The 26780-nt window shown below is 40.8% G+C and overlaps 1 protein-coding gene across 6 annotated transcripts in view; it reads left to right on the top strand.

Annotated features, from left to right (window-relative positions):
* nbeaa (neurobeachin a) overlaps positions 1 to 26780 on the top strand; it is a 145041-nt gene that overhangs the window by 27293 nt on the left and 90968 nt on the right. For all 6 annotated transcript variants that reach the window (XM_088321788.1, XM_088321787.1, XM_088321790.1 and 3 more), the window contains exons 2-5: positions 19972 to 20203; positions 23169 to 23269; positions 25456 to 25551; positions 25636 to 25757. In XM_088321788.1, coding sequence (XP_088177914.1) covers positions 19972 to 20203; positions 23169 to 23269; positions 25456 to 25551; positions 25636 to 25757 — 551 coding nt within the window. The remainder of the gene's footprint in view (positions 1 to 19971; positions 20204 to 23168; positions 23270 to 25455; positions 25552 to 25635; positions 25758 to 26780) is intronic.

The following is a 26780-nucleotide window of genomic DNA, read 5'->3' as shown; positions in this document are numbered from 1 at the left end:
TGTGGCTAAGGGAGTGAGTGCTATAAGCAAGCAACGGCCGCATGTTTTGGAAGAGGTTGAAAATCTTTTGATGATATTCCTCTTCCCACCATCCACCTGCGCCTTCTGCTGACCACCACAAAGACAAGAAATCCTATTCATAATTCTTTTCTTTATCCTTTTTTTTATTTTTACACGTTCATGTTAGCGTAATCTTTCGTGCAGAAGATTACGATACGCGAACGTACGATTGGCCTCGGTTAGCTTTACGTTAAACATTCAAGGTAAATATTCAGGGTGTTGGAACGGATTAAAACGATTTACATTATTTTCAATGGGAAAAATGATTTCGGTGATCGAACAAATCGGTTTTCGAACAGGGTTCTGGAACGGATTATGGTCGAGAACCGAGGTTCCACTGTATGTATAAATTGATTATATATGTTTTAATGATGAAAGTTTGTGAGACTCCGGTGGGACTATTAAACCCTGGTAGCCCGCTAGAATCTTCCTACGGTGTGGGAAACACTGCTGTCGTCGTCATGGCAGCAGCAAAGCGTCCTCCTCTCCAACTGCCCGTCGAGCCTACTTGGACAAGTGCTAAGTGCATAATGTTTGATGTGGCGCTCACAAGAGCCCCTCTCTCTCGCCACACAAAAGCGACTCAATGGCGCGCCGCTCGCCGCCTTTGATGGCGGCGTGTCGATGATACTCCACCGACAAATTAGCAGCAGGTGTCTGTTTTGCGGCCAGCAGTCAGGTGTAAACGCTCATTTGATGCTTCGCCATCTGCATTAACGCGGCACAACAATCAACGAGCCGAGTCCCACGGCGCTCGTGTTCGAAACCACAAATATTTTGTGGAAAAGTGCTACAACATGTTGATTGCAAACGCCTGCAGATAGACCAACATTATTTTCTACGTGTCAGGAAGCTCGTCTGAATGCTATTGCGGCATCATATCTTAGTTATGCTCTTTTTTATGATCCTGAGTAGGGCTGCAACAATCGATTAAAATCAAATTTCATCGATTCGTTGTGTTGCGCGCAATGTTCCCTGTAATTTTCCTTACGGGTCTGAGCGTTTACACAAAGTCGGTGAGCAACGCTTGAAACAACAGTGAGCAACCATAATCCCAAGTGTGGCGAGATAATTCATTATCAAACATGTCTAAAACTTGACATCAATTTACATTTTGCGGCAATGCAAAATGATTTTTCTCTTTTGAATGAATTGACTCATGTACTATTGCAAAGGTTGTACGGCCTACAAACGTCGTTTGTCCTTACAATTCTTTCACAAGATATCCATTTCTTTTTATTTCCTGATATATTTTGTCGCATAATATTAACATTTTTGGGGGCTTATTTAGTCGGTTGTAAGATACAGAACTGTACTTATTTACATTTTTTAGTGGATGTACAATGTTGGCAACAAGATTCACTTGATATAATTGGAAATTATTTGAATGCAACACAAACTTTTTCTTCTTTTTTCCGTTTTTTTTCTTCTTTTGTTTTAATTCCTTTAAAAAAAATCTACTTGTGTTTATTTTTTCCGAGCTGTTACTCTTTTCTTTTTGTTCTCTTTTCTTTCTGGCTCTAAATTTTTCCTTCTTTTTTCTCTTCCTTTTGTGTCTTTTTTTCCTTAGCTTTTCACTACTTTTTCATTTTTGTATTTTTTTCTTTTTTGTTCTATTTCCCCCTTCCTTTAAGTCATTTTGTGCATCATTTTACATAATATTTGGTCATGTTGGGATTAAAGAAGCAAAAACAACCTGGAGAGCCGTTTAGGACCTGAAAGAGCCGGTTCCTTTTAGTGAGCCGTGCCGAAGAAGCTGGTTCTCGACAAACTCTACTAACTTTACTCAACTTCGTTCTACTTCGACTCAACTTCAAAATACCGCATTTAAGACACAACGTCAGGGGAACCCGTGTATTTTTACCTTCATGCACTGTAACTATGACTTAAGTCGCTTCTTAATTAGTAATTTTGAGCCCTGATTTTTGTGCACTGGCTAGATTTTCTTGTGCGCTGAGAATGTGCGAGCAGTGTGCAATTGCGCACACGCGCAGCTTAGAGGGAACACTGGTTGTGCGTTAACTCAATACAAACAGTGCATTGAATTTTGTTGTCACGTTGAAGGGACATACATGTAGTAGCACTTTGATTCAGCAGAGGGCGACTTGAGACGACATTTTGATATTCCAAGGCCCTTTTGATCCAGCGATGAACTTGTCGTAGCACTTTGGTCCAGCAGAGGCCGCCTGAGACTGATTTTAGAAAAGAAAATGTCTTACATATTTGCTGGTGTATAACATATGAACATGAATGAAAATTTTATTTCGAACATTAAAAAAAAAACAGAACAAAAACAATGAGTCAACAACAAAATAATACATACATTTGTATGTACTTTTGTTTCTTGTCAAGCTATTTGACCGACACTTGTTTTTTCTATTGTTTCATATTATGTAGTATTCTGTTTTTTTGTGCAGTGTCTAAAAACTCCAATACTTTAATCCTGTGTTGCTTTGACCTTTTCAAAATATACTTTCCTGTGCCAATGTATGTTTTTTTTTAACTATTATCACTAGATTTGTTCTTGTTTGTTTTTTAAAGCTGGTTGCATGATTTATCTCTTGCTGGATTTTTGATTTTTAAAGTATTTTCCAGACTCTGTAGTGCCCCGCCCCCTAGTTTGGCCAAGGGTGCATTTTATACTCTAGAGCAACTTATGTGTGAAGCTATTAACATGTAATTAACACATTTCTTCAAGTTATTGTCACACTAAACTGGAAGACAGTGTTTTTATAATTTCAACGTTGGCATTCATTAAAAAAAAAAAAAACACAGAGAAGGATGAAAGGTGGGTTGCATCATTTGAGTTGTCCTTAAAAAAAGTAACATTTGAATATTTTCTCTATGAAGTATGTGTTAACAATGCCTAACTGAGTTTAAAGAGCCCTTATACTTTTTTCCCCCACTGTGTCTATCTGTTCTTATTATACTTTTACCAAAGCTGTTTCGTAATGAGAGAAATAGTGGAGAGTGAGCTTTTCTTTGCAGTTTTTCTTGTTTCTATTTATTAGTGGAGCATTAAAATTGTAAAGGCAAGAAGAAGCATGCTTCAAAAAAGTCCAAACGCCAACCTTAACCCCAAGAAAGATGAAAAAAGAAGAGTTCATTCGATGGCATCTAAGAAATGCACTTACTTGCACGCACATCGTGAAGGAACCTGACAGAGGCTGCAATGATGACTCAAGCCAGATGTGGCAGGCACGAGTAAAGAAATTCTAAATTCTATACAGATCCTTTACCAAAAATGGCACTGAAAACCAAATCATTTCCTGCAGATTAAAAACTGCAAGCAATAAAATATGCAACCAAAAATGGCAGCAAAAGGAACCGGGTATTCTTAGTGACCCAGATGGTTTGGGTAAACTTTAAATATGATATGTTAGCATACATGCTACGTTTTCAGCTGTGTTATGTAACATAAGCATACTGTTCAGCCTGTTGTTGCCTCTAAAAAAATCTGGATCAGTCCTAGACAATAGGCTTCCTTCGACGATAAACCATGCCCCATTTTGCTTCCATTTCAGAAAATGTTTCTGAGTTTCTTTGCATTGGTGTAGGTTTTTTCCTCTCCTGCTAAGAAAAACTGACCCTGTTTCCTCCTGTAAAAAGGTAATCCTATCCAGATCAAAGGTGACGCCTGTTGGAGTTGGCGTACCAACACAATCCCTTGAAAAATGTCAGCGTTTGTTTGGGATGCATAGTATTATTATTGTTATTATTTCATATTTGCAAAATGTTTATGTCCTGTATGACTTTTTGAAAGCGGTGACTACTTTTGTTTCTTTTTTGGTGGAAAGTCACCAGCTTGATTAATTTTGCAGTCATTTATAAAAGTGATCAGTTATTTAAAATAGAATTATCGCAGATGCTTTCCCCCCCAAACAATTCCATGGTTTGTTGGTAGCATGGTATCTGTATCTTCTTTAGAGCTTTAATGGTTAAAATTTTCAGAAAAGTAAGACAAGTTCTATTTAAATGTCATTCCTTGTTCGATTTTTGACCCAAGAACTTGTTCGACTAGTCACCGACTATTTAAAACGATTAGTCAAATAATCAGAAAATTTTCTTAAATTCAGCATGAGTTTTGGTTTAATTATGTATTATGCAAATTATGATAAACACAACAGAAATGGGTAAATTAAAAATACGCTATCTTAAACCAATCAGCCGCTGTGTTCGGTCAGTAGGGACATAAATCCATAAATAAACCTCTGTCCATTTGTTATGGACAGGCAAAAAAATGCGAAAGTAAAATCAAATAAACATGTTTTATCCCTGTAAAACTAAGAACCAGTTCATCAGCATCAGTAGACCAGTAAAAAAAATCTAATACTATGTGCATTTTGTGTCGTACATTCAGGCCAAAGGCAACGTTTGTAGCAAAAGTTCTAAACAATTCTCAACAGTTTGAAATCAAATGGTTTTAACAGCTGAAGTTTTTCTCTTAAATGTTTTAACAACTGGCGTTTTTCCATCGGACTGCGTGCATTTAATTTCTAATACGTTTTGTCGGGCACAGACCGGCACGATCGTGAAATATCGGTTATAAAATGCACAATGCATATCATTAAAACTGTATTGGCTTGAATATAATTAAATCTTACCGAGGCGAGTCAGACTCCGTTTCGTTCAACAGTTTGATGTTCTTTTTAAATTGGCATGCATTCCCGAAGTACTGCCATGATGCGCAAGGTTTGCTTTGCAAACTCTTCTTATTAGCCAGGCTAAAATTCTCCCAAACTTTACATTTTTACCTGACGTTCACGCCATCATTTCTGACGCTTTTGTGTCTGAGCGACTCTCAGCAGAGATTATATTCATGTAGGGATGCCCGGCGAAAATAGTCGATTTTTATCGACAATGCCACTACTACTCTATAAAAATACTTGTTTAGTTTTACCTGCACTATTAATTTCTGAGCGCTGCCAAACGTATGTGCCCTGTAGCAAAGATGTGAAGCAGCAAACTCGTAGGGCTGAATATGAACTCTGGGAGTCTCAGGTCTCATCCCAAATATAACTCAGTTAAACGGCCTTGCTTTCAGACATTTGAGCGAATAAAAAACCCTTCGGGGCACAAAAAGTGCGAAAAGACTGGCATCGTCAATGGGATAGAGAAACTCGGCATGATGCAAACCGTGGTAACCGCTGGAAGGAACCCCTGCCATGATAAGGTATTCTCCTGGAGAGAAGGTAGAACATACCTAAAACCGAGGGGAATGAAAACATCGAATAAATGTCCCAAAAGTACAAAAAAAAAACTCATGGAATTGTTTGGTTCAGATTTTCGTGTTTATCAGGAGAGTGAGGTTCCGGATATACAGCTACTATAATATTCCCTCCATTTCTTTTAATGTAGCAAAGCACTGCGGGACTAGTAATACAGAGACAAATGATATACAGTGGAACCTCGGTTCTCGACCATAATCTGTTCCAGAACCCTGTTCGAAAACCGATTTGTTCGATCACGGAAATCATTTTTCCCATTAAAAATAATGTAAATCGTTTTAATCCGTTCCAACACCCTGAATGTTTACCATAAATGTGTAACGTAAACATAAAGCTAACCCAGGCTAATCGTACGCTCGCGTTATCGTAATCTTCCGTACGAAAGATTACGCCAACATGAACGTGTAAAAATAAAAAAATCAGGTCGTTTACAAGTCATTTAGCACCTGGGTCTCCACGACAAGTGGTGAGCGGTTCATTGGAAAGGGGGCTCGGTTCCAACACCCTCAATGTTGGGCTCCGTTCCAACTCCCTGAATGTGTAACGTAAACTTAAAGCTAACCCAGGCTAATCGTACGTTCGCGTTATCGTAATCTTATGAATAGGATTCCTTATCTTTGTGGTGGTCAGCAGAAGGCGCTCGCACACCTCCTTCATTTTTTGCTATTATTTCTTTCTTAAATGCAATAGTTGTACGCACTACTTTTCATTTTTCACCTGTGCAACTTTGCTGCTTGCACTGACTTTCTTCGGAGGCATAATAAGGGGCTAAAACACCCGTACGCCACTCAGCATCGCACCTTAGCGTACGCACCCACGCATTACCGGCGTTCGAACTCCGATTTTTTTGACCGAACAGCGAAGCAAGAATTTCTCTAAATTTTTGGTCGGACTCCGATTTGTTCGAACTGAGAGGCGTTCGAAAACCGAGGTTCCACTGTACACAAACTCTGTGTAAAAGCCTCGTTGCCAGATATCTCAGAGACATTTACGTTTTATTTTCTGCCCCATGTGACAGAAATGCTACAGTTCATATATAGTGGATGCAACAGTTGTATACTGATGTATAGTGTAAGTCTATGCTTCTGCACACCTTCTAGACGGAGAGGAATGGAGTCTAATTTTAGAGAAAGAGGAAAGAAGCATGGCACTTTGTTGATTTCTGAGTGATATGAATCATCCTTGACTTAATGTCAAAAGTGTAATGCAGGAACGACATCAATTGTTGTTTTGACATTGCAAACGGCACGTCTAGTGACTGTCGCTAAAAATGTAAATGATGTTCTCTGAGTGCTCCATTCAGGGCTCAGGAAACAGAAAGCAGTTTTCCCGGTTTGACTGCGCCGGCGCTCTTAAAGTGATAAGGAAATTCTGCGACGTACAGAAAATCCTGATGGCTAATTCATAGATAAATATCCACAAGGCACCGAAGACGTTGTTAGGTTAAAGGTATTTATCACGATACTGAAATTGATGATTTGACTCCAAATTATTGAACATAAATTTAACATTCAAACCGATATTAACCTTAGCTTCATCTTTCCTAACAATTATAGGATCTCGTTCTGTAAGAAAGAAGACCCGGAAACCAATCAGGTGGATGAACCGTGATTTTATTCCTAACAGCAAAAAACTAATACAGAATCGGGGGCTCGGGTCCCTCTCAATACAAACTGTGCTTCCCTGTGGCCATCAGGGAGAGACACTTTTACCGAGTCGCCCTGAAGAGTTATCTATACAATATTAAAATCAAGACGGCTAAACACTACCAACTCCCATTCCTCTTCTCCGGCAGTCTCGGATGACGCCCTTTCTTGGTTACGTGACTGGCTGGGGTGCAGTTTCGTAAACGCCACACCATCTGGCTTCCCAGGATCGGGGATTCTTCGTTCGGCCTCGGGCCCCCAGCTCGTCAGTTCTTGTTTTGTCCGTCTGGCGGTTAAGCCTCTAAAACAACTTTAAAACCGCACTATTCAAGTTATTTGCAATACAGCTTTGAAATTTTAAAAAACGGTTAGCATAGCGCTACCTGTCTGCACAAAATAATAAAATCCTTCAACGCGAATGTCGAACTGGGATATGGCCAAGGAAAACTGTAGTTTACATTTAAACAAAAAACAAAACGATCTTCTAGCACACCGGGGAGATTTCTTTGAATTATTATGAGATTTGCCGCCCACCTCCTGGGCACAAAAGGCTTTCTTGGCTTGAACTGGTAGAATGGTCGTCTTTGCCAACTGCTGCAGGATGTTTGCTTTGGAAACACACTTGCACAGATCGCATTCAAAGCACCCGCCAGTATGATGCCCCGCCTCAGTGACTTCATAGACCCCCAAAGAAAAATGTACAACTGAAGTCAACCATGTCATAGATGTTTTGCACAGTGCTTGAATAATTCTTTACATACGTCTTTTTTTCACAGCTCAGCCATTTTTTTAAAAACTCTTTTCTGTTGGCATTCTGGTGGTATTTATTCGCAAGCTCGTAATTTATCAAATTAAGTTAGTTGCTGGGGCAGCACGGCGGCGCGGTGGTTAGCGCGTGTGCGGCACAGTTCTGAGGTCATGGGTTCGAATCCAGCTACCAAACTCCTGTGCGGAGTTTGCAGGTTCTCCCCGTGCTTGCACGGGTTTCCTCTCACATTCCAAAAACATGCATGTCAGGTCAATTGGCCGGTCAAAATTGTCCCTAGGTGTGAATGGGCGAGCGAATTGTCTGTCCCTGTGTGCCCTGCGACTGGCTGGCAACCAGTTCAGGGTGTCCCCTGCCCACTGCCCGGAGATGGCTGGGATGGGCTCCAGCAAAACCGCGACCCTACTGAGGATAAGCGGTACGGATAATGGATAGATGGATTAGTTGCTTACCACTTTGAACCGATTTTCACGCGTATGAGGTGGTGATGGCTCTGGGGAAGTAACTGTTTTTGAGGCTGTTAGTCTTTGTTTTAAGGCAGTGTTTCTCAACTGGCGGGTCGGGACCCAAAAGTGGGTTGCTGACACGTTTTTAGTGGGTCAAGGACATTTGGCTTGGCAAAACAATGCTAAGAAGAAGATAAAACGGAGGGTCGATTACACTCCTTAACAGTAAGTGGTGATGATGCCCTGGCTGAGCTTTTCCTCCTATTCAGTCAATTCGCGCTGTCCCAACTTTGTTTGAGAGGGACGACATTTCATTTTATTGTGATTTTTTCTGCCCATAGTAATCGGTCTGAAGAAAGTTAATAATGAGGGGAAGGAAAAGTTTAAAACGGTGACGATTGAGTCAATTGCGGAATAAGAAAATGGTAAACGAGTGTCTGGTGGAAGGTAGAGTAAATGGTTTACGAATGTTGCATTTTTAGCCTTTTACCAGTATATTAATGTTTATTATCTACATAAATAAATAGTTAATGATGTTTAGATACCGTATTTTCCGCACTATAAGGCGCACCTAAAAGCCTTTATTATTTTCAAAAGCTTGCGTCTTATAATACAGTGCGCCTTATATATGGTTCGAACAATTTTATTGGCACTATTAACAGCAATTAAACACATTCACAATTTCATTATATCATATTCTAACAATATGGATCAATATTAAGTGCCAAAGTCTTGCAACTAAGGCAAGCAGCCGCCGACTAGGCAAGCAGCCGCCGACTAGATTAAAGTAAATCTATTGCGCATGAGTGTACAGGTGCTAGTTTCTAAATTAGCACCTGCAGAAATTATGCAAAGATGCACAAAATGCAAACATGGTGTTTCACATCTTGTCACATTCAAATTGAAGGAAAGTGTTGACTCAAATGTGTTTATCAGTAGCACGTGCCAACAATGTCACTCAGACTGGGGAGAGAGCAGCCAATGATTTTGCTGTGCTGTGTTGACTACCCTCTATAAGGTCTACTGCCGACATTTTTGGGGTTCTTGTGCAACAAGGCCTTTTGAGTTATTTTTGGCTCCACTAATGATAGGTGTAGCTAGATTCTGCTGTTTGCACTGATTGTGGCTGGTGATCAGTGTATTGCTTGGGCTGCTACAATAAATCAATAAAATTGATTAAAATCTATTATTAAAACCGTTGGCAACAGATGTCGTCATTGATTCGGTGTGTCACACGATTTATGAGGCACTCAGCCCATTAAATCAATGCATATAAGTTTGCATTGAAATTCGTTGTGACTTTTAGGGCTGCAGTACCACTTTGCTCCGGCAGGGGGCGTTTTGAGACGGTTTTTTTCCCCTAATAAGCATTTTTTTAACGTTTTTTATTGAACTTTTTATAATAACAAACAAAACTGGTGTGAAACAGTCAAACTTTACAAATTAACAATTTTTAAAGGAACAGAAATACAGACAAAGAGAAATCCGAAATTAGGTAAATAAAATTAGGTAAAAAAAAAAATCATAATAATGACATGTTTAACTCAACACAAAGAGCAAATTTGTTTATGCTTATTATATATTGTTTTCATATTTGGAATGTTTATCCTATTCAAATATTTAACCATGAAATACAAACCTGTTTACAACATTTTGAAAAGTAGGTTTACATTTTTGATATTTTTTGTGGATAAAATGTTTGGCTACGCATAAAATAAAAATGTATTACTTTTTCTTTTGTATGATACGTCCAAATAAAATATGATCTTTGGTTAAGGTGGTAGGATTAGAGTATCTTCCATATTTAAAGGTGTAAGGCATACAATTGTAAGTATATTTGTTCATTGTTAAATTATTTGACTTTTCTTATTGTTTTATACATGGTTCGTATAGGTGCTTGCATTTTAATGTTGTTTTCAAGGATTAACAAGTGCTTTAATTTTGGGTAAAGTGCTTGTAAATGCTCTAAATTGTTGCCATGTTTTACGAGTCTGTTTAAAAAAATGATTTGCCATTGCATGATTTACTTTTTGATTTATGGCTCCTCGGATAGTTTTTATGACATTGTCCTATGAAGTGTCATCGCCCTCTACGGGTAGACCCCAAGTGCATGCTACACCCAAACAGGGTTCTATGAAATTTGTTTTAGTGCAAGGATTATGTATCAATTATGGACATTATTATGGGCCATGCAAAACAATAAGGTAGTGTTTCCTACTGGTAAATTGTAATGGGGAGAAAGTCCCGGAACTGAAAATGTAAGCCCCATATTATATCATTTTCCCCCTAACACCTAAATATTATTTTCTCATATATTGTTCAGATCCACAAATATATTCGAGATTTTCTTAAGATCTAATAATCATATGTCTTGATAAATTCCAGATGTATTTGTGGATCTGTAAAATATATGATACACTGGATTCCTTATTTTATTGGTACCATATTTTCTGCACTATAAGGCGCACCGGGTTATAGGGCGCACCCCGAAAAAATAGTTTTTAGTCCTATTTTTGACATACACAGGACGCACCGGATTGTAAGGCGCTACAATGGGAACGTCGACAAAACAGTCAGATAGTTCAGTCAAACTTCTTACCCCCTTAACATTCCGAAAGCTTGCAAAGACGCAAATACGTGTCGAGAACACGTGCGGATGCGGTGTCCGTACGATGTCACTCAAATGCATCGTTCCATCATTCGGAAGGTTAAAGTCTTGGGATTCAAGAAATGCCAACCATTCCTTAGTTTCTATTTTCTTTTTCACTCATAACTTTACTGTATATATGACAATAAACACTTGGAATTGAGTTTAATTTAAAAATAGACACTCCGTTCCATCCATTATCTGCACCGCTTATCACAGAAACATTGAGTTCAGTCTGAAACAAGATACAGGGATAATATATATAGCCAGAATAGCTCACCAAAGTCGTTGTGTTCATAATAATGTGCAGCCGTGGTCCTTTTATATCCGTGAGTTTAATAAATCCAGGAGAATAAAACATTTACAAATACAAAATAGTAAAAAAATGCTTTCTGTATGCACGCATTCATCTTTTTCGGCCAATTGCAGGCTTTGTTTTGCCGTTTAAGCCAATGCCAGCCTGTAAATGATAAAAAGGATCCGCCTCTTGACCTCCGACTAGCTTTAGCCAATAGTGATCGATTCAAATGATGATTGACACATTGGTTAGCCAATGAAACGCCGGTAAATAAATCCCAGACTACTTGGCGTTCGGGGGAAAATCTAGTTGGCGGCTGCAAGTTAGTTGCAAGACTTTGCGAATTAATTTTGTTCCATAAATAAGGCGCACTGTATTATATGGCGCATGGTCAGCTTTTGAAAAAAAAAAAGGCTTTTAGGTGTGCCTTATAGTGCGGAAAATACGGTACAAGCCCTATTTATATTATAGAATATTCTGTGGTTTTGTGCATTTTTCTATATGTCCAAGTAGAGAATATTAAAAATGTGATTTAAAACAATCAACTTCTTCGATTAATTGAAAAAAATAATCGACTGATTTATCGGTTATGAAATAATTGATAGTTGCAGCCTTTGTTATTACCCATCTTCTCCCCCAAAATCATCCTGGATGAGACTAGTTTTGGTTCATATATAATGGACAACCAGTCCTCCACAGTGCTCCACCTGGTGGCCACAAAACACACACTGCATTTCAACCAGAACTTATTCTGTATTTCCTGGCTTCAGATCAAACACAAAGCTCTTATTCTGAACCAATGCGGCTTATTTTGCCTTATTTTTTGTGTAATAAACATGCACCCCCTTATCTGCCTTTGTAATGTTCCCTATTGATATTTTTTTCTTCCTTTCTGCGCTTCTTTTATCCATCCGGATGAATGATGCGTCCCCCCCTTTATTTAATAACCTCCGCTCAGCGTGATAGTGCATGTGCGTATCCTCTTAGCTTGTTGGTCACCATGGCGACCACTTTCTGGATGCTGAAGTACACCGAGGCTGGAGTGTGTGCTTGCCTGTGTGGGTATGTTTTTGCGCAAGTGCGTATGTGTGTTTGAAATGCACAGCGATACTTTTCACAAGTAATTACGCTGCATCAGCCATTAAGAGGTGGGCCATTTGCACTCCATATTGGAGGGATGATATCTGCCGCTCAGCATGGAGGTTTGTGTGAGCGCGCCTGTTTGCGGACAGTGGCGTGAAAAAATGATTTGCCTCCTTCCTGATTTCTGTGTTTTTTGCATAATCATCACTCACAACATTTTCAAGTGATGAAAAGAATTTTGATATCCCACAGAGACACCCAAGGAAATACAAAATGCAGTTTCGAAATGTTGATTCCATTTCTTAAGGTACAATAAAAAATAAAACCTAGACAGTCCTATGTGAAAAAGTCATTTCCCCCTGAAGCCAATAGTGTTTTGGGCCACCCTTGGCAGCGATAACAGAAATCAAACGTTTACGATAATAGGTAGTCTTTCACAATGCTGTGGAGGAATTTTGGGCCCATTCTTCTTCGCAAAATTGTTTCGAATCAGCCATAGTGGGGGGTTTTCTACCATGAACTACCTGTTTACGGTCACACCACTGTCACGAGGAGACCGGACCAGAACGGAGGCAGGAGGCAGGAAGGGAGAACTCAACTGCGTTGACGATCAAAACTTTTATTTAGCAAAATAAAAGTTGTCCAAAACTCCGGGACAAAACAGAACAAAAACAGGCTTTTACTCAAAACGTGAAAACACAGGTTTCCTCCGAATCAAACAAAACAGGACAGAGCAAAACAGAACGGGAAATGCAGACAGAAAATACAATGAGCCAGCACCCGCAAAACCCAAAACCCCCCTTAAGAAGCAAACGCGCAAATTAGGCGATCTGCTTCAGCTGTTGCCCAGGGGGCGGGGCCAGCCGGTTGCCACGGCGACCATGCTGGACACGACAACCACAGCATCTCAATTCGATTTAAATCTAGTCTTCGACTTGGCCGAACCCAGAGCCTTCGGGGTTTTTTTTTAGCCATTCAGAGGTCGACTTCCTGGAATGTTTCGTATCGTTGTCCTGCTACATGATCCAAGAGCACTTGAGTTTGAGGGTATAAATTAATGGCCGGAAGTTCTCCTTCAGGATCTTCTGGTAAAAACCAGAATTTATTATTCTGTCCACCACAGGTCCTGAGGCAGCAAAGCAGCCCCAGACCATCACACTGCCACCACCATACTTTACTGTTGGCATCATTGTCTTTTTGTCAAATGTTTTGCCCCCGCAACCCGTGATTCTGGCTTCTTCTGCTATTTTCCCATTGTTTCCTTCTCTAGCCACTCATGTCAGCCACTTGGCCTCAGGCAATAGCTCCCCGGATCTGGTGATTCGGGCTTTTTCCGCTATTATCCCATTGTTTCCTTCTCTAGCCACTCATGTCAGCCACTTGGCCTCAGGCAATAGCTCCCCGGATCTGGTGATTCGGGCTTTTTCCGCTATTATCCCATTGTTTCCTTCTCTAGCCACTCATGTCAGCCACTTGGCCTCAGGCAATGGCTCCCCATGTCTGGTGATTCCAGCTTCTTCCTCTATTTTCCCATTGTTTCCTTCTCTAGCCACTCATGTCAGCAACTTGGCTGCAGGCAACGGCCCTCTGCGTCCAGTGTCTCTGGCTTATTCCACTTTTTTAACTTGTTTCTTTTCTCTAGCCACCTGAGTTAGCCACTTGGATTCAGGTTGTTCTTCCTTTTTACGATAGATGCAACGGGTTGCACACCTATCAAAAAATTAAATTTTCTACTCATCAGTCCACAGATGTCCTGATTACTCATTGCCCTCACCTGTTCCCGCTTGTTTGGCGCCAGCTGCTGCTTGTTGCCCGATTGGTTCCCCTCCTATTCAAACTCAGTACTCCATGCACTCCTTGTCAGTCCGTCAGCGAACCCCCGCATACGCAAGGCAAGCACTATTTGACTCTGGCTCCCGTCTGTCCCATCCTCACCCGTATACTGCTCGTCTGTGCCTGACTTGACCTACTTGACTCGTTTTGGCTCACCGACCACGCTCCGATCTCCCGCTCCGGCTACTTGACCTGTTTTGGCACATCGACCATGCTCCGATCTCGTGCTCCGGCTACTTGACTCGTTTTGGGCACATCGTTTACTGATCACGCTCCGATCGCCCGTAACGACAACACCACTCCTTTCTGCATTCCGACCACGCTCCGATCCCGTGAACTCCTTGCTCCTCCTGCCCAACGAGTACCGGACCACTTTTGTTTGTTTCCCGCAGCTGAATTTCTCGATTCTACAGTGAAGTTTTGTGTGAAACCTTACGCGTTTGGGTCTACCATCTGTTCTGGTTCTGACAACAGAATATTTTTCCAAAAGTCTTGGGGATAATAGGGCCCGATAGGCCTGATTTAAATGTGCCTAAATAAATGGAATCAACATTTCAAAACTGCATTATGTATTTTCTTGGGTTGTCTCTGTGTCAAGACCAGAACGTAAACGGGACCCACTCGTGTAACGTTTCTCACAGTTTTATTAGAAAGAAGGGAAAGGACTGCACACACGATCCGGTGATCGCTGGTCGCGAGGAGCAGGCTGCCCTTAACGCGGAAGTGGGTCTTCCGTGGCGAGCGATGGCGGTGTCGGGAACGGAAAAAGTCGAAAGCCAGGAGAGGAGAGGTGACGTGGTCGAGAACAAAAACGGATCGTTATTCAGGACAGGAGAGCAGAGGTGGTCTAGATCAAAACCGATCGTAACGGGAGACAAACAGGAGCCAAAAAACAGGCGAAAAAGGGCTTGCCGGATAATAACAGTGATTCGCAGACGGACCGACAAAAGGACTGACAGGGAGCCAATCTGTCAACAAGCTGCAGCCGGTGCCACTAGGGCGGGGCCAATTGGGCGCCATGGCAACCGTGACACACACAGGTGCGGCCAACTGGGCACCATAGCAACCATGTCACTCTGTGAGATATTAAAATTGTTTTGATGATCTGATACCTTTTGTGAGTGATGAATATGCTATAAACACAAAAATCAGGAAGATGGCAAATACTTTTTTACGCCACTGTTTAAGCAGGGGAGACGGTCATCTTTAAAGCCGGTTTATTTTTAGAGAAGGTTTTTTTTTTTTGTTTTTTTTTGATTGAGCCAGCCTTGAGTCTCACATTAGAGAAAGAGCAAACTTCACGTAATAGACAAATTGAAGACATCCAGCTGAGCACATCCTGTTATATTTCCAGTCCAATTGATTAGTTCCCTCTTTTGATAATTGCATGCTCTTCTCTGTTTGCAAATGCTTTGAGTTCACAATTTCTCCTCAGTGTGGTGAACTAGATTCCCTTTATTTCAATAGTCACCTAGTCACCAAATAATTAGGATGATTATTAATTCTTTCTTAAATTTAGCATGCCGTTCATCTAAATATGTGGCAATGATAATAAACACAAGAAAAAATGGTACAAAGTAAAAACTTATTGAACATAACGCGGATTCGTGCATGGTTAACCCTCGTGGCATGCAGTTATATATTATGTATATTTTCATGCCTTTTGTATCTTCGATCAAAGACAGAGCATTGAAAAGTAAATACTTGGGAACTCAAATTTCCCAGGGGTCTTGAAAACATGTGGATGTTCAAAATGGCATTGAGCTGTGATTTATATTTTATTGCATTCAAGAGCCAACCACGTAATATACACGAAGCGTGCTATGTACATTATATGGATGTATAGACATTGATTATAATTCATAATCTTTGATTTATCTATTTCAATGCATTTCCAGGGATTTTGGTATTTTTCCACTTTATTGCTGTGGAGTCAAGTGTATGCAAATTAAAACGTTTTGTTGCATGGAATCACAGTCCAAATATAAAAACCATAATTATGATAATAACCGGGACGAGAGAGCAAGGGCGGTGTCAAGTTCGGAAACAAGGTCGGCAACAGGTGTCAGGCAGGTAGCGGGGCAAAACAGATCGGATAACGGGAAGGCAGAACGGGGCAGAGTCAGTTCCGGAAACAGGGCAGGAACAGAGTCTGAACGTGAGAGCTTGCCGAGCTGGGAGCAACGGTTCGCATAACGATCTGACAGGGATCTCTTGAAAGCCGGGGGTTTAAAAGGAGTTCGTCAGCCAATCAGCTCTCAGGGCTGTTTGCGCCAATTGAGCAGTCACAGGTGCTCTGAATCGGCAATCATGACACACTTTGCAAAGAACTTCTGCAAGGCAATGCAAAATAATTCCTGTGCTTACTAACTCATTGCAAAATCAGGTATCGTGGACCTGAATTGCATGTGTGCCTCTTGGCACAGCCAAAGCACATGTGGGCGTGTTTACTGTGCGCTACTTCTAAATAAAGAAACAGATTGATCAGTGGGAGAGAGACATCTGAATGATTTACGGGGGAAAGGTAAACAATTCAAATAAAAATGTGCTCGAATCACAACTATATTACTCAGCTGTTAGAATCTGAGTGGATCTTTGGCAAAAATGTATGTGGAAAAACTCAAGCCAGCAACCGTTACCTATCAAAACTGAGTTGAGCAGAATGGAAACGATATACTCAACCAATGAAGCACTGCATTCGGTCAAGAGGGAAAATCTAAACTCGAATATTCTTTTTCCTCCTTAAACTATTCCGATGAGGATTTTGAACCAGATTGCTTGGCAGAAGCGGAACAAACAGATGAGGTTTCTGACGACGCTGAACCGGGTGACCTTGTGGAGGAAGAAGACACGGAGGAAGATCTGGGTGACAATCATGTGCAAGGTGATGTGGAAGAAGGCGAGAGTGGACAAGACATTTGGCGATCCAAAGATGAAAAAAAAATCATGTGGTCTTCATCACAGGAAGTGGCTGGCTACTTTGGGCCATCGACACTGGGCCAACTTTGTACACCATTGCCCACATCAGCAGCCCTGTCACAGCACGCAATTTATTTTTTACCGGGGAAATTATTGACCACATAGTCGCAATGACTAATTTACAAGGGGAGAGAACGATTATGTGCTGTGCTGGACCGGGATCAGTTACTCCGTGGATACTTGGGACTTCTCATTTTAGCTGGATTTTACAAGTCAAAAAACGAGTCTACAAAGAGCCTGTGGGACAACTGGGTTGTCCTATATTCCCTTCAATGATGTCCATTATCAAGTTTAGGGAGTATATAAACAATGTCTGAAATAACGTCTGCCCGGATGCCCGGGGCGTGCATCTTTTACGTCGGGCGTAAAACTTACACAACGTCTCTGCCTGGGTGGCCGACAACTTTTTCCCCCCCAAAAAATCTTTTCGTTTTTATTTTTAATTTTTTTCCAAATCAAACGTTTGCTTTATTCCGATTCGTACGGTTTGGAAATTTCTGCGTTTTTGTTCGTTAGGCAATATGCATACTCAGAAGCCTGCGTCAAATAACTTTGTGCTTCCGGACTTTCCCGAGCATTATAAGGTTGTGCATTTGCATGTCATTTTCCAAAGTAGATGCACAGAGAACACAAGAAAAATGGGTAAGTGGTTGGGAATCAAGCCAAAACCTCAGCCCCAGAAGAAAGATTCAAAAGAAGCTAACAAAATTGATGACGCTACAAAACGTAAACGTACATTAAGAGCATCGTGGAAAGAAGAGTTCTCGTGGCTTGAAGCAGACGACGCAACGCAAACATTGCATGAATGAAGATGAGTAAATACAGGTACATACTGATGGCAGATGGAAAACAGCAATGTCATATACAGTACATGCAATGAATTTTATAAGTAGATTTATAACATTCTGATTATCAATCCTTAATAGTTTGCAACAATGTTTTTTTTTGCGATTAGTCGTCTTATTTTGTTTCAAGTTGTGAAAAATGGGGCAGGCAACTTTATGGCTGGGCAGGCAACTTTTCAGAGTTGTTTCTTGTCTTAATAAGCTGGTGAGGAAAGCAGGCTCTGTTGTGGGCACAGAGCTGGACAGCCTGACAACTGTAGCTGAGAGACGGGCACTGAAAAAGCTGCGGTCAATCATGGACAATTCATCACATCCACTACACAGCATCATCTCCAAACTGAAGAGCAGCTTCAGCGACAGACTGCTGTCACAGTCTTGTTCCACAGACAGACTGAGGAGATCATTTCTTCCTCATGCCATGAGGCTCTTTAACTCCACCCGGGGGAGTGAAAGCCCACATTAAACCACACCCCCACATTGCATATTACCCTATTTTTATTACAGTGTGTATTTTATGTAGCACTATTTAAATACCGGTACTCTATATCAACACGTTACATTGGGTATTTATGTGTTATATTCCTTTTACTTTATTATTGTTTTATTTTCAACACAAGGATACTGCTTGAAGTATGAATTTCCCTGCGGGGATGAATAAAGTATCCATCTATCTATCTTTTCTGCCCATAATATGGGGGCCCAAGAAAGTTAGTGATGAGGGCTAGGAAAAGTGAAAAACAGTGACAACAACGATGGAGGCGAAGAAGGAAATTATTGTGAAATATGAAAATATTGTATGAGTGTCTGCCATTGAAGCACTGCTAGACGTATAGTCAATGGTTTTAAAAAATGTTGTATTTTTTTGCTTTTTTTATGATTTTTTATTATCCAGCAAATTAAGTACACACTTTTAAAATATTTTGGCTATTATGTGGCTATTTTAAAGCAGTTATAATTGGGGGTCTCTTATATCTTATGTATGCTTATAGGCGAGTATATAGGGTACTTGAAGTCACTTGAATGAAAACTTTATTTCGAACATTAAAATAAAAACAGGACAAAAACAATGACTCAACTAAATAATGTTAACATAACATGTTCAAAAAGGGGTAGTAAGAAGCAGGCGCTTATTTTCCGTACCCCTTCATTTTCCCTATTAATTACATTCTATTGTGTCTAAATACAACATAATCTCAAGGATACACACATTACATAGGTCAGATATCAATAATCATAATAATAACAATAGTCACATATTTTATACACTAACCATCGTAGTAACCATCTATTAACGTTATAATGCTACTTGTCACTAAATATCATTGCGACACCAATGATAATAACAACGATAGCAATAATAACAACAAAGTTAACCAAAGTTGTAAACTCAGTATTTCCAATCTCCCGTATCACTCATACCCCATTTTCTTCATCTCTGTATTCCGCCAGTAATGTTTTTTGTATTTTAATTTGAACACGTGAATAGTTGGACATTGTTTGATCTCGTCTTGTAAATCGTTCCAAAGTTTGACTCCACACACAAACACACACATACTTTTCCTGGTAGTTCTCACCTTTGGGATTTTGAATTGACTACAGCCCCTTAAGTTATAATTTCCCTCTTTCTGAATGAATGATTTTTGGATGTTTTCTGGCACTATTTGTTTACCTTAAATAGCAGTTGTGAAGTGAAAAATTTTACTAAGTCATCCAAATTTAATAATTTGGACTGCAGGAATAAGATATTAGTATGATTCTATTATCCTACCCTGTGTATGGTTCTAATTGCACGTTTTTTGGAGGATAAAAACGGGCTGTAGTGAACTTTTGTCATTATTGTCCCAGACTTCTGCACTTGGTTTTGCTGATCATTTTGTTTTTTGGGAGAAAAAAAAAATAATATATTCTACTATCTCTGCTTTAAACCTCATAATCCTTTTATTTGATAAAGTTTAGAGGTGTGTTTTTTTCTTGATTTGGGTCGCAGCTTGTCATTTGGGTGAAATGGTGGGTCCTCAAGTCAGACCAGTCGAGAACCACCTCTCTACAGTGTACTTGCAGATGTGTAACCATTATGCAGGCTGCAGCTTCCAAACGTTTTACCTCCTCTTTCTTCTTCTCCTTCGTCATCAACTCTCAGCTGGTAGGCGGCGAGTTCGACCTGGAGATGAACTTCATCATCCAGGAGGCGGAGAGCATCGGCTGCATGGTAGAGTTGCTGTCGCACTGCGAAGTGACGTGCCAGGCGGAGATCTGGAGCATGTTCACCGCCATCCTGCGCAAGAGCGTCCGCAACTTGCAGACCAGCACCGAAGTGGGCCTCATCCAGCAGGTGCTGCTGAAGATGAGCACGGTGGACGACATGATCGCAGGTAGAAACCCAGGAGCCACACAAAATAGAAATCGGAGGGATAGAGAGGGATGTTTGATAAACATTGGGCAGATACAGTGTGAATATATTCTCCTACTAGTTGCACAAGTGTGTAGGAAAGCATTGTTATAATAAGGAGGCACTTGAGTGGGTTTTGTCACTCCTTGAAGGCCAAGTGAGAGTCTATCATCTTCTTTTTTTCAGATGATCTTTTTGTGTAATCGATGCTTTACCCGCCTATCCTCTGAGTCACTCACTCGCCAGTCAATTCCCCCCTGACGAGTATTTTTGCACCGCGCGTCTTCTCCACCAGACACGAAGCCGCAAAGTTCAGCGGCAGGTCGTAACACCACGTAAACAACCGACGTGTGTGAGACAAAAGTTTGTGTTTTTTTCATGCACATAACAGTCAAGGCTACAGAGTGCCTTTTTAAACGCTTGTTTTTTATTTACCTCGACTGTCCTTGCTTGTCAAGTAGTAGAGCCAAGGGAGTTGTGTATTTTTAAGCCAAAAAACATGATAGGAATATCCAGTTGTAAATTCAAGGACAAGTTTTGGCACAACACTCACATGCGTAGTCTTTTTGGATTTCAGTCAGTTTCCTAAAAAATATCTCAGTAAATATTGAAAGCCAACAAAGTGTATGGTCATATCCCGGTATTTTCCTGGAAATCTCTACAAAATTCCAAAGTCAACGATATATTTATATTTTTAAATCAGCCATAGTGTCACTAATAACCTTTTCCGTCTGTTTCTATAAAAATCAGTTAAGTTTAAACCGTAGTAGACACTCGAAATAAGGCGAGAAGATACCAATGGATTTAGAACCTACAAGGAGGGGCGGGAGAAGAGCTATCAGATAAGACATTCCTTTCTAAAGCCCACTCCTCAAGGTTATAAATAAACAGATCAGCCCTGAAGGGTGTGTAAACTTAAGAAAAGCAACGTGATTGTGCAATTATGACAGTAATGCAGTACTAGTCAAATACGAGTCGAAATAAGGAACTGACATCTTATGAAATCTCCCTTGCGTATGTACAATATAAAAATGCAAAAAGTTATCATCAGTCCAATAATCTAGATCGTAAAATAGTAATTCTAAGACAAAGGGTTTATTTTAGTGGCCCCTGTAAGGCAGGGATCACAAACTGAATCTACTACTAATGCCGTCCTAAGTATCAAGCTTCACAGAAGGATTTCAGTATGATAAATCACTCCTAGATTATAGAAATGGCATTGATCAGATCTTTGTCCACACATTGGGGAGCCACCACTTCCTCGTGTTACTTTCTCTATCCAGCGATTGAGAGTGTGTGGGTAGCCCCCAAATGACCTGAAAAGTTGTTCCAAAGTTCATGCATTAATTCAGTCTTCTTGCAATAAAGTGTTATTTTGCAAGCAAACTGTTGTTTACGAAACAATGGTAAAGGCTAGAAACATAGTTTTTTTCCTAATGAGAGATGAGGTATCAAGCTTTCTTTTGATTTGTCCTATGTTTATAAAACTACAGAAGTAATTTTCTGTAGGCCTTCAGAAAAGAGTCAAAATGGCAAAGAAATTCTGGCACCCGTACTTCCCATTTCAGAGAAATGACTGGCATTGAATGAATTAAGCTTTCATAGTTTGAGACCCCAGCCATAAAATTGTTTTGCGAGCTGCAAGTTTTAGGTCCCTAGTGTAATCAATTCAAACCAAAATTGTAAGGGGGCTTTTAGGTCATTTTTGTCAATCTGTATCACACAAAAAGCGTTTGCACTGTGCGTGTAGGCTTCCTTCCTTCCATAGTGTGAAGTCTCTTTGACATAATTGCATCGTCCTTGACTTTTCCTTTAATGCCGCGCTCCCTCCTCCCTCTATCATGTCTCTGCAGGATGATGTGCTTTGACTTACGCCGCAGCGCTCAATGACCTACCTACATGCATTGATCACACTTACACGTACACACGTACACACGCAGTGTGTGATGCTTTATTTCCTTTAATGAAATTGGGTGCTGCATTATATTTACGCAGCTTTAACTGCACACAAGGAAGAAAGAATTTGACTCGCTTCTATGCTCCTAGAAAAATTCCTGGTTGGGGTTGTCAAGGGCGTGCACAAACACACACCATAGCTTGCGTTTTATTCTGTTTTTGACAGGGTTTTAGCAGGCGAATGTGAAACGATTGCTGACTGCACCAAAACGTGAGGAAGCTGTTTCTACGCCTCTTAAAAGGATATAATTGTCACAGACCAGGAACGGAGACAGGACCCAATAGTGTTCCTTTTACTCCGTTTTTATTAAGAAAGAGAGCAGCGTTTGCATCCACGATCCGATGATCGTCAGTCACGGGTAGCTGATGGCAGGAACACGGAAGTGGCACTTCCGTCTCGAGCGAGGGTCGTCGTTGACAGCGAGAAACCGGGTCCATGGCCAGGGCGGGGGAGCAAAACAGAAACGGGTCCAGAAAAGAGGTAGACAACAGGTATCGGGCAGGAAACTGGGCAAAACAGGTCGATGGCCAGGACGGAGGAGCAAAAGGAGAAACGGGTCAAAAAAAGGGTCGCCAACAGGTATCAGGCAAGAAAACAGGGCAGGATAATGTCAGAGAGTACGAAAGCTTGCTTAGCTGAGAGCATAGGTTTGCAGACGATCTGACGGGTTCCTTTCGAAAGACGGGAGTTTAAAAAGAGTCCAATCAATAATCATGACAATAATAGTGCTTTGAATATTATTTATCAGATTCATTGTTGAAGTGAGTTGGGGAGCTTGATTTAGCCCAAAACTAGCGTCTTTCTGCCCCCTTGTGGTTGATATCCTGTTCTTTCTAGGAGTAGCAGGTGTTAACTGTACTTAACCGAATCTCCAGACATCTGTCATCAGTAAATCAGCCTTTACAAAGATAGTTCTACTCCTTTTTTTCACCAATTTGTAATAATCTCAGCGATGCCCTGACGGTGTGTTTTTGCCGCTTTGCTATTGCAGATCTGCTGGTGGACATGTTGGGTGTCATGGCCAGTTATAGCATCACAGTCAAGGAGCTGAAGCTGCTGTTCAGCATGCTGAGAGGCGACAACGGAATCTGGGTAAGCACAGCCCTCTCGAGGGACTCCAGAGTATTGAATTAGCCTGATTAGCCTTACAAAATACCGGTGAGGCCAAGACAGATATGGGGCACATCAGGGTGTCTTTCCTAGTATCAGCAAGGAAGTAAAGCCGAGAGTGTTATGGATTTCAAAGGGGTTTTTTGAATGCACGTCAAACTGAAGCAGAGACACTTTGAACTTCTAAAAATGTTTTTTTCCCTTTTTTTTTCAAACAAAGAAAGGAAAAAACTAAACCTTCTCGAAAACTAGTTACACTTCCATTCATTTTAACATGAGAAGAACCCAAAATGAAATCAACACAATGTTGTTGTACCTGTCCCACCAAAGATCCACATTCACTCTGGACTGGATGATGAGGTTTTTATTACAGTTTCTGCAGATGAAATGAGTCACAACATTAGCTTCTCTGTTGGCTTTGATCTCTTTGATCTCGTTGGCAGCTCTCTCTGTAGACTGCCCAAAGCATATCAAAGAGCTTTCTTATCAATTTACATAAAGACATTTTAGAATATCACAATACATTTTTACATCCATCTTAACAAGATACTTTTAACAAGAGATCGTATAGTGTTTTTTTTAACGTTTACAATGAATTCAACATATTTTTCTTTAGTCTGAATTTTAACCAACATCATCCTTTTTATATATATGAGAAAATAGAAATAAGAACAATAATGAGTATAAAAACGGATACAATTTACCTGCAGATGAAATGAGTCACAACATTAGCTTCTCTGCTGGCTTTGATCTCTTTGATCTCTACAAGGGGAATTAACATTTTAGTAAAACAGAAACAAAACGAAAATAAATCCCAAACAGCTTGACAATATCGATCACATTACTGTGCGTGTTGAGAGATTTGTCAGCTGTGGTTGTAATGTTTAAAAATAACTTTTTTCGTGGAGCACCAAAAGATGTGTCTTACCGTTGGCAGCTCTCCCTGTAGACTGCCAACAAACCCCGCCTCCCGGTCACATGTCAGAAGCCAAAACCAAACCCTACCCTATACCAGCAGGTGGCACTGTTGGACTCATGATTGCAGGACACTTACCAAAACCTATACACATATTTCAGCAGGAATTTCAATAAAACAAAAGTTATTATTACACCCGTTACATATAGATCCGAGGAGAAAATGTTTTGTGGTAGGGAGGGTGGTATTGTGGGATTTTCCAGGGTGAATTGGGCATTTGAAGTGGTGGATTTGAATTAAAAACAGTGTAGTCAGCGGGGCCATGAGTACTGTATTTATTTATGTGTAACGTTCATTCTATTCGATCTTAGTATCAGACAATTTTTATTCATGGTACCAGAGACGAAAGTTAGAGAATGAAGAAAACAGAACGTCGTCCTAAGAATATAAATAAACGCATAAAAGCATCATGAGGGACACAACTCTATGGTGTATCTGATGATAAATCAGACTTTGAAGGACATGAAATAAATACATAAATTTTATGTTAGTATTATTTACATTGATGTCAATAAATGATTTGAACCATGGCCGCATCCATTCAACAATGTTTGTCACTTTCAATGCATAGTTTGAGTTGAGAAGAAAAACTAAGGCGTGCATGTTAAACACAGGTAAATACTGTATTTTCTTCACACCCTTCTCAACAGGAAACATCTGACCAACCAATCCCGACCAACTGGTCTTAAATCCATTACAATAGCGCCATCTGCAGCAGAGATGGTATCTAGTTAGTGTGCAAAGTGTAGTGGCGGGCTGTTGTGCTGACAGGCTGCCAAAAAATGAATACGCATCACCGGGCTGTTATGCGTCGAGAATGAGAATCTACTGGAAAAAATGGTGGTTGTAATAACCGGTGGACGTAAGTCAGATGTTAGTTGTATGTTCTCACATTGTTTTATCATTAGATGTGACATTTTTGATTCCCACATCCTTTTTGGTCCGTAAAGCCTCCTTCTCGCCAGAAAGCCCTTGTCTTTTTCCAAACTGACAGACAAATAGATAGACAAGTCGATGTGGAGCTGCGGTATTGATGAAGCAGAGGTGATTGAGGAGCTTATTGATCCGCGAGCTTGCGGTGGAGATGCGATGTCACAACGTGTTCCTCCTCCAGCAGGGAGCGTGTATCAATTTGTAAACGTCAATCACTCCTGTAAACTCCCCTTCTCGACAATCCCTTTTCTCTTGGTAGCCCCGGCACGCCATCAAGTTGTTGTCTGTGCTGAACCAGATGCCTCAGCGCCACGGACCCGACACTTTTTTCAATTTCCCCGGACGCAGCGCTGCGGTATGTGATTTGTACCTCGCCGAAGGATTCATCAGAAGCTCCTCGGTTCTCACCGGGTTTTTTTCTTTGACTGTGTTGCTGCAGGCCATCGCGTTGCCGCCCATCGCCAAGTGGCCCTATCAGAACGGCTTCACCATTAATACATGGTTCCGCCAGGATCCGCTCAATAACATCAATGTGGACAAAGACAAGCCGTACCTTTACTGGTGAGTCTCAAGTGAATCTTTAACTGACTGCGTCTTAATTACTAGAGATTTTTTTTACAGTTGCATTCGTTAGAAAAAGAAAGTTAACCCAAGACATCCTTAGATAATGAGGTAAACTAGAGCAGTTTCTCAACTGGTGGGTTCGAAACCCAAAAGTGGGTCTCTGCACTTTTGTCTTAGGAAAATAATGCTAAGAAAAATAAACAGAGGGTCAATTACACCCCCTAACAGTAGATGCAATAATGCCCTGCTCAAATCTAAATGGTCTGCATTTATATAGCGCTTTTCAAGTCAATGAAGACCTTCCAAAGCGCTCTACAATGTGCTTCACACTTGCCCATTCACACACACACTCACACACCAATAGCAGCTACGCAGCCATGCAAGGCGCCTACCTGCTTATTGGGGGCATGAGGGATTCAGTGTCTTACCCAAGGACACTTCAACATATAACACGGAGGAGCTGGGAATCGAACCTGCGATGATCCCAAATGTGTTTGATTTTATGTTTTATTTTCTTATTCTTCCAATAAAAATGGGTCTCAAGAAATTTAGTGATAAGGAGAAAGGTAAGAGGAAAAGAGTGAAAACAGGTATCGAGTCAAATAAGGAAATGTGTCAGGACCAGAACGGAGACGGGACCCACTTGCGTTACGTTTCTCTCAGTTTTATTGGGAAGAAAGGAAAGGATTGCACCCACGATCCGGTCATTGCTAGTCACGGGAAGCAGGTCGCTCTGAACGCAGAAGTGGGACTTCCCTGGCGCGCGATGGCGGTGTCCGGAACGGAAAAACGGGTCAGTAGCCGGGAGGGGAGAGCAAAAACGTGGTCGGGATCGGCAACAAGTCGAAAGCCAGGAGAGGAGGGTAGACGTGGTCAGGATCAAAAAACAGGTCGAAGCCGGGGAACACACGGGAGCAAAAACAGGAGTGAGTCAGGGTCAATAAAGCTTGCCTAGAGTAAACTGAGGTTCACAGACGGACTGACAACAGGTGACAGTAAGGAGTGGGTTTAAATAGTAAC

Source organism: Urocampus carinirostris, chromosome 17, assembly GCF_059441175.1.
Source record: "Urocampus carinirostris isolate Australia breed hairy pipefish chromosome 17, RoL_Ucar_1.0, whole genome shotgun sequence".
In the NCBI taxonomy this organism is placed as follows: Eukaryota; Metazoa; Chordata; class Actinopteri; order Syngnathiformes; family Syngnathidae; genus Urocampus; species Urocampus carinirostris.
This window is presented reverse-complemented; position numbering and strand designations above follow the sequence as displayed.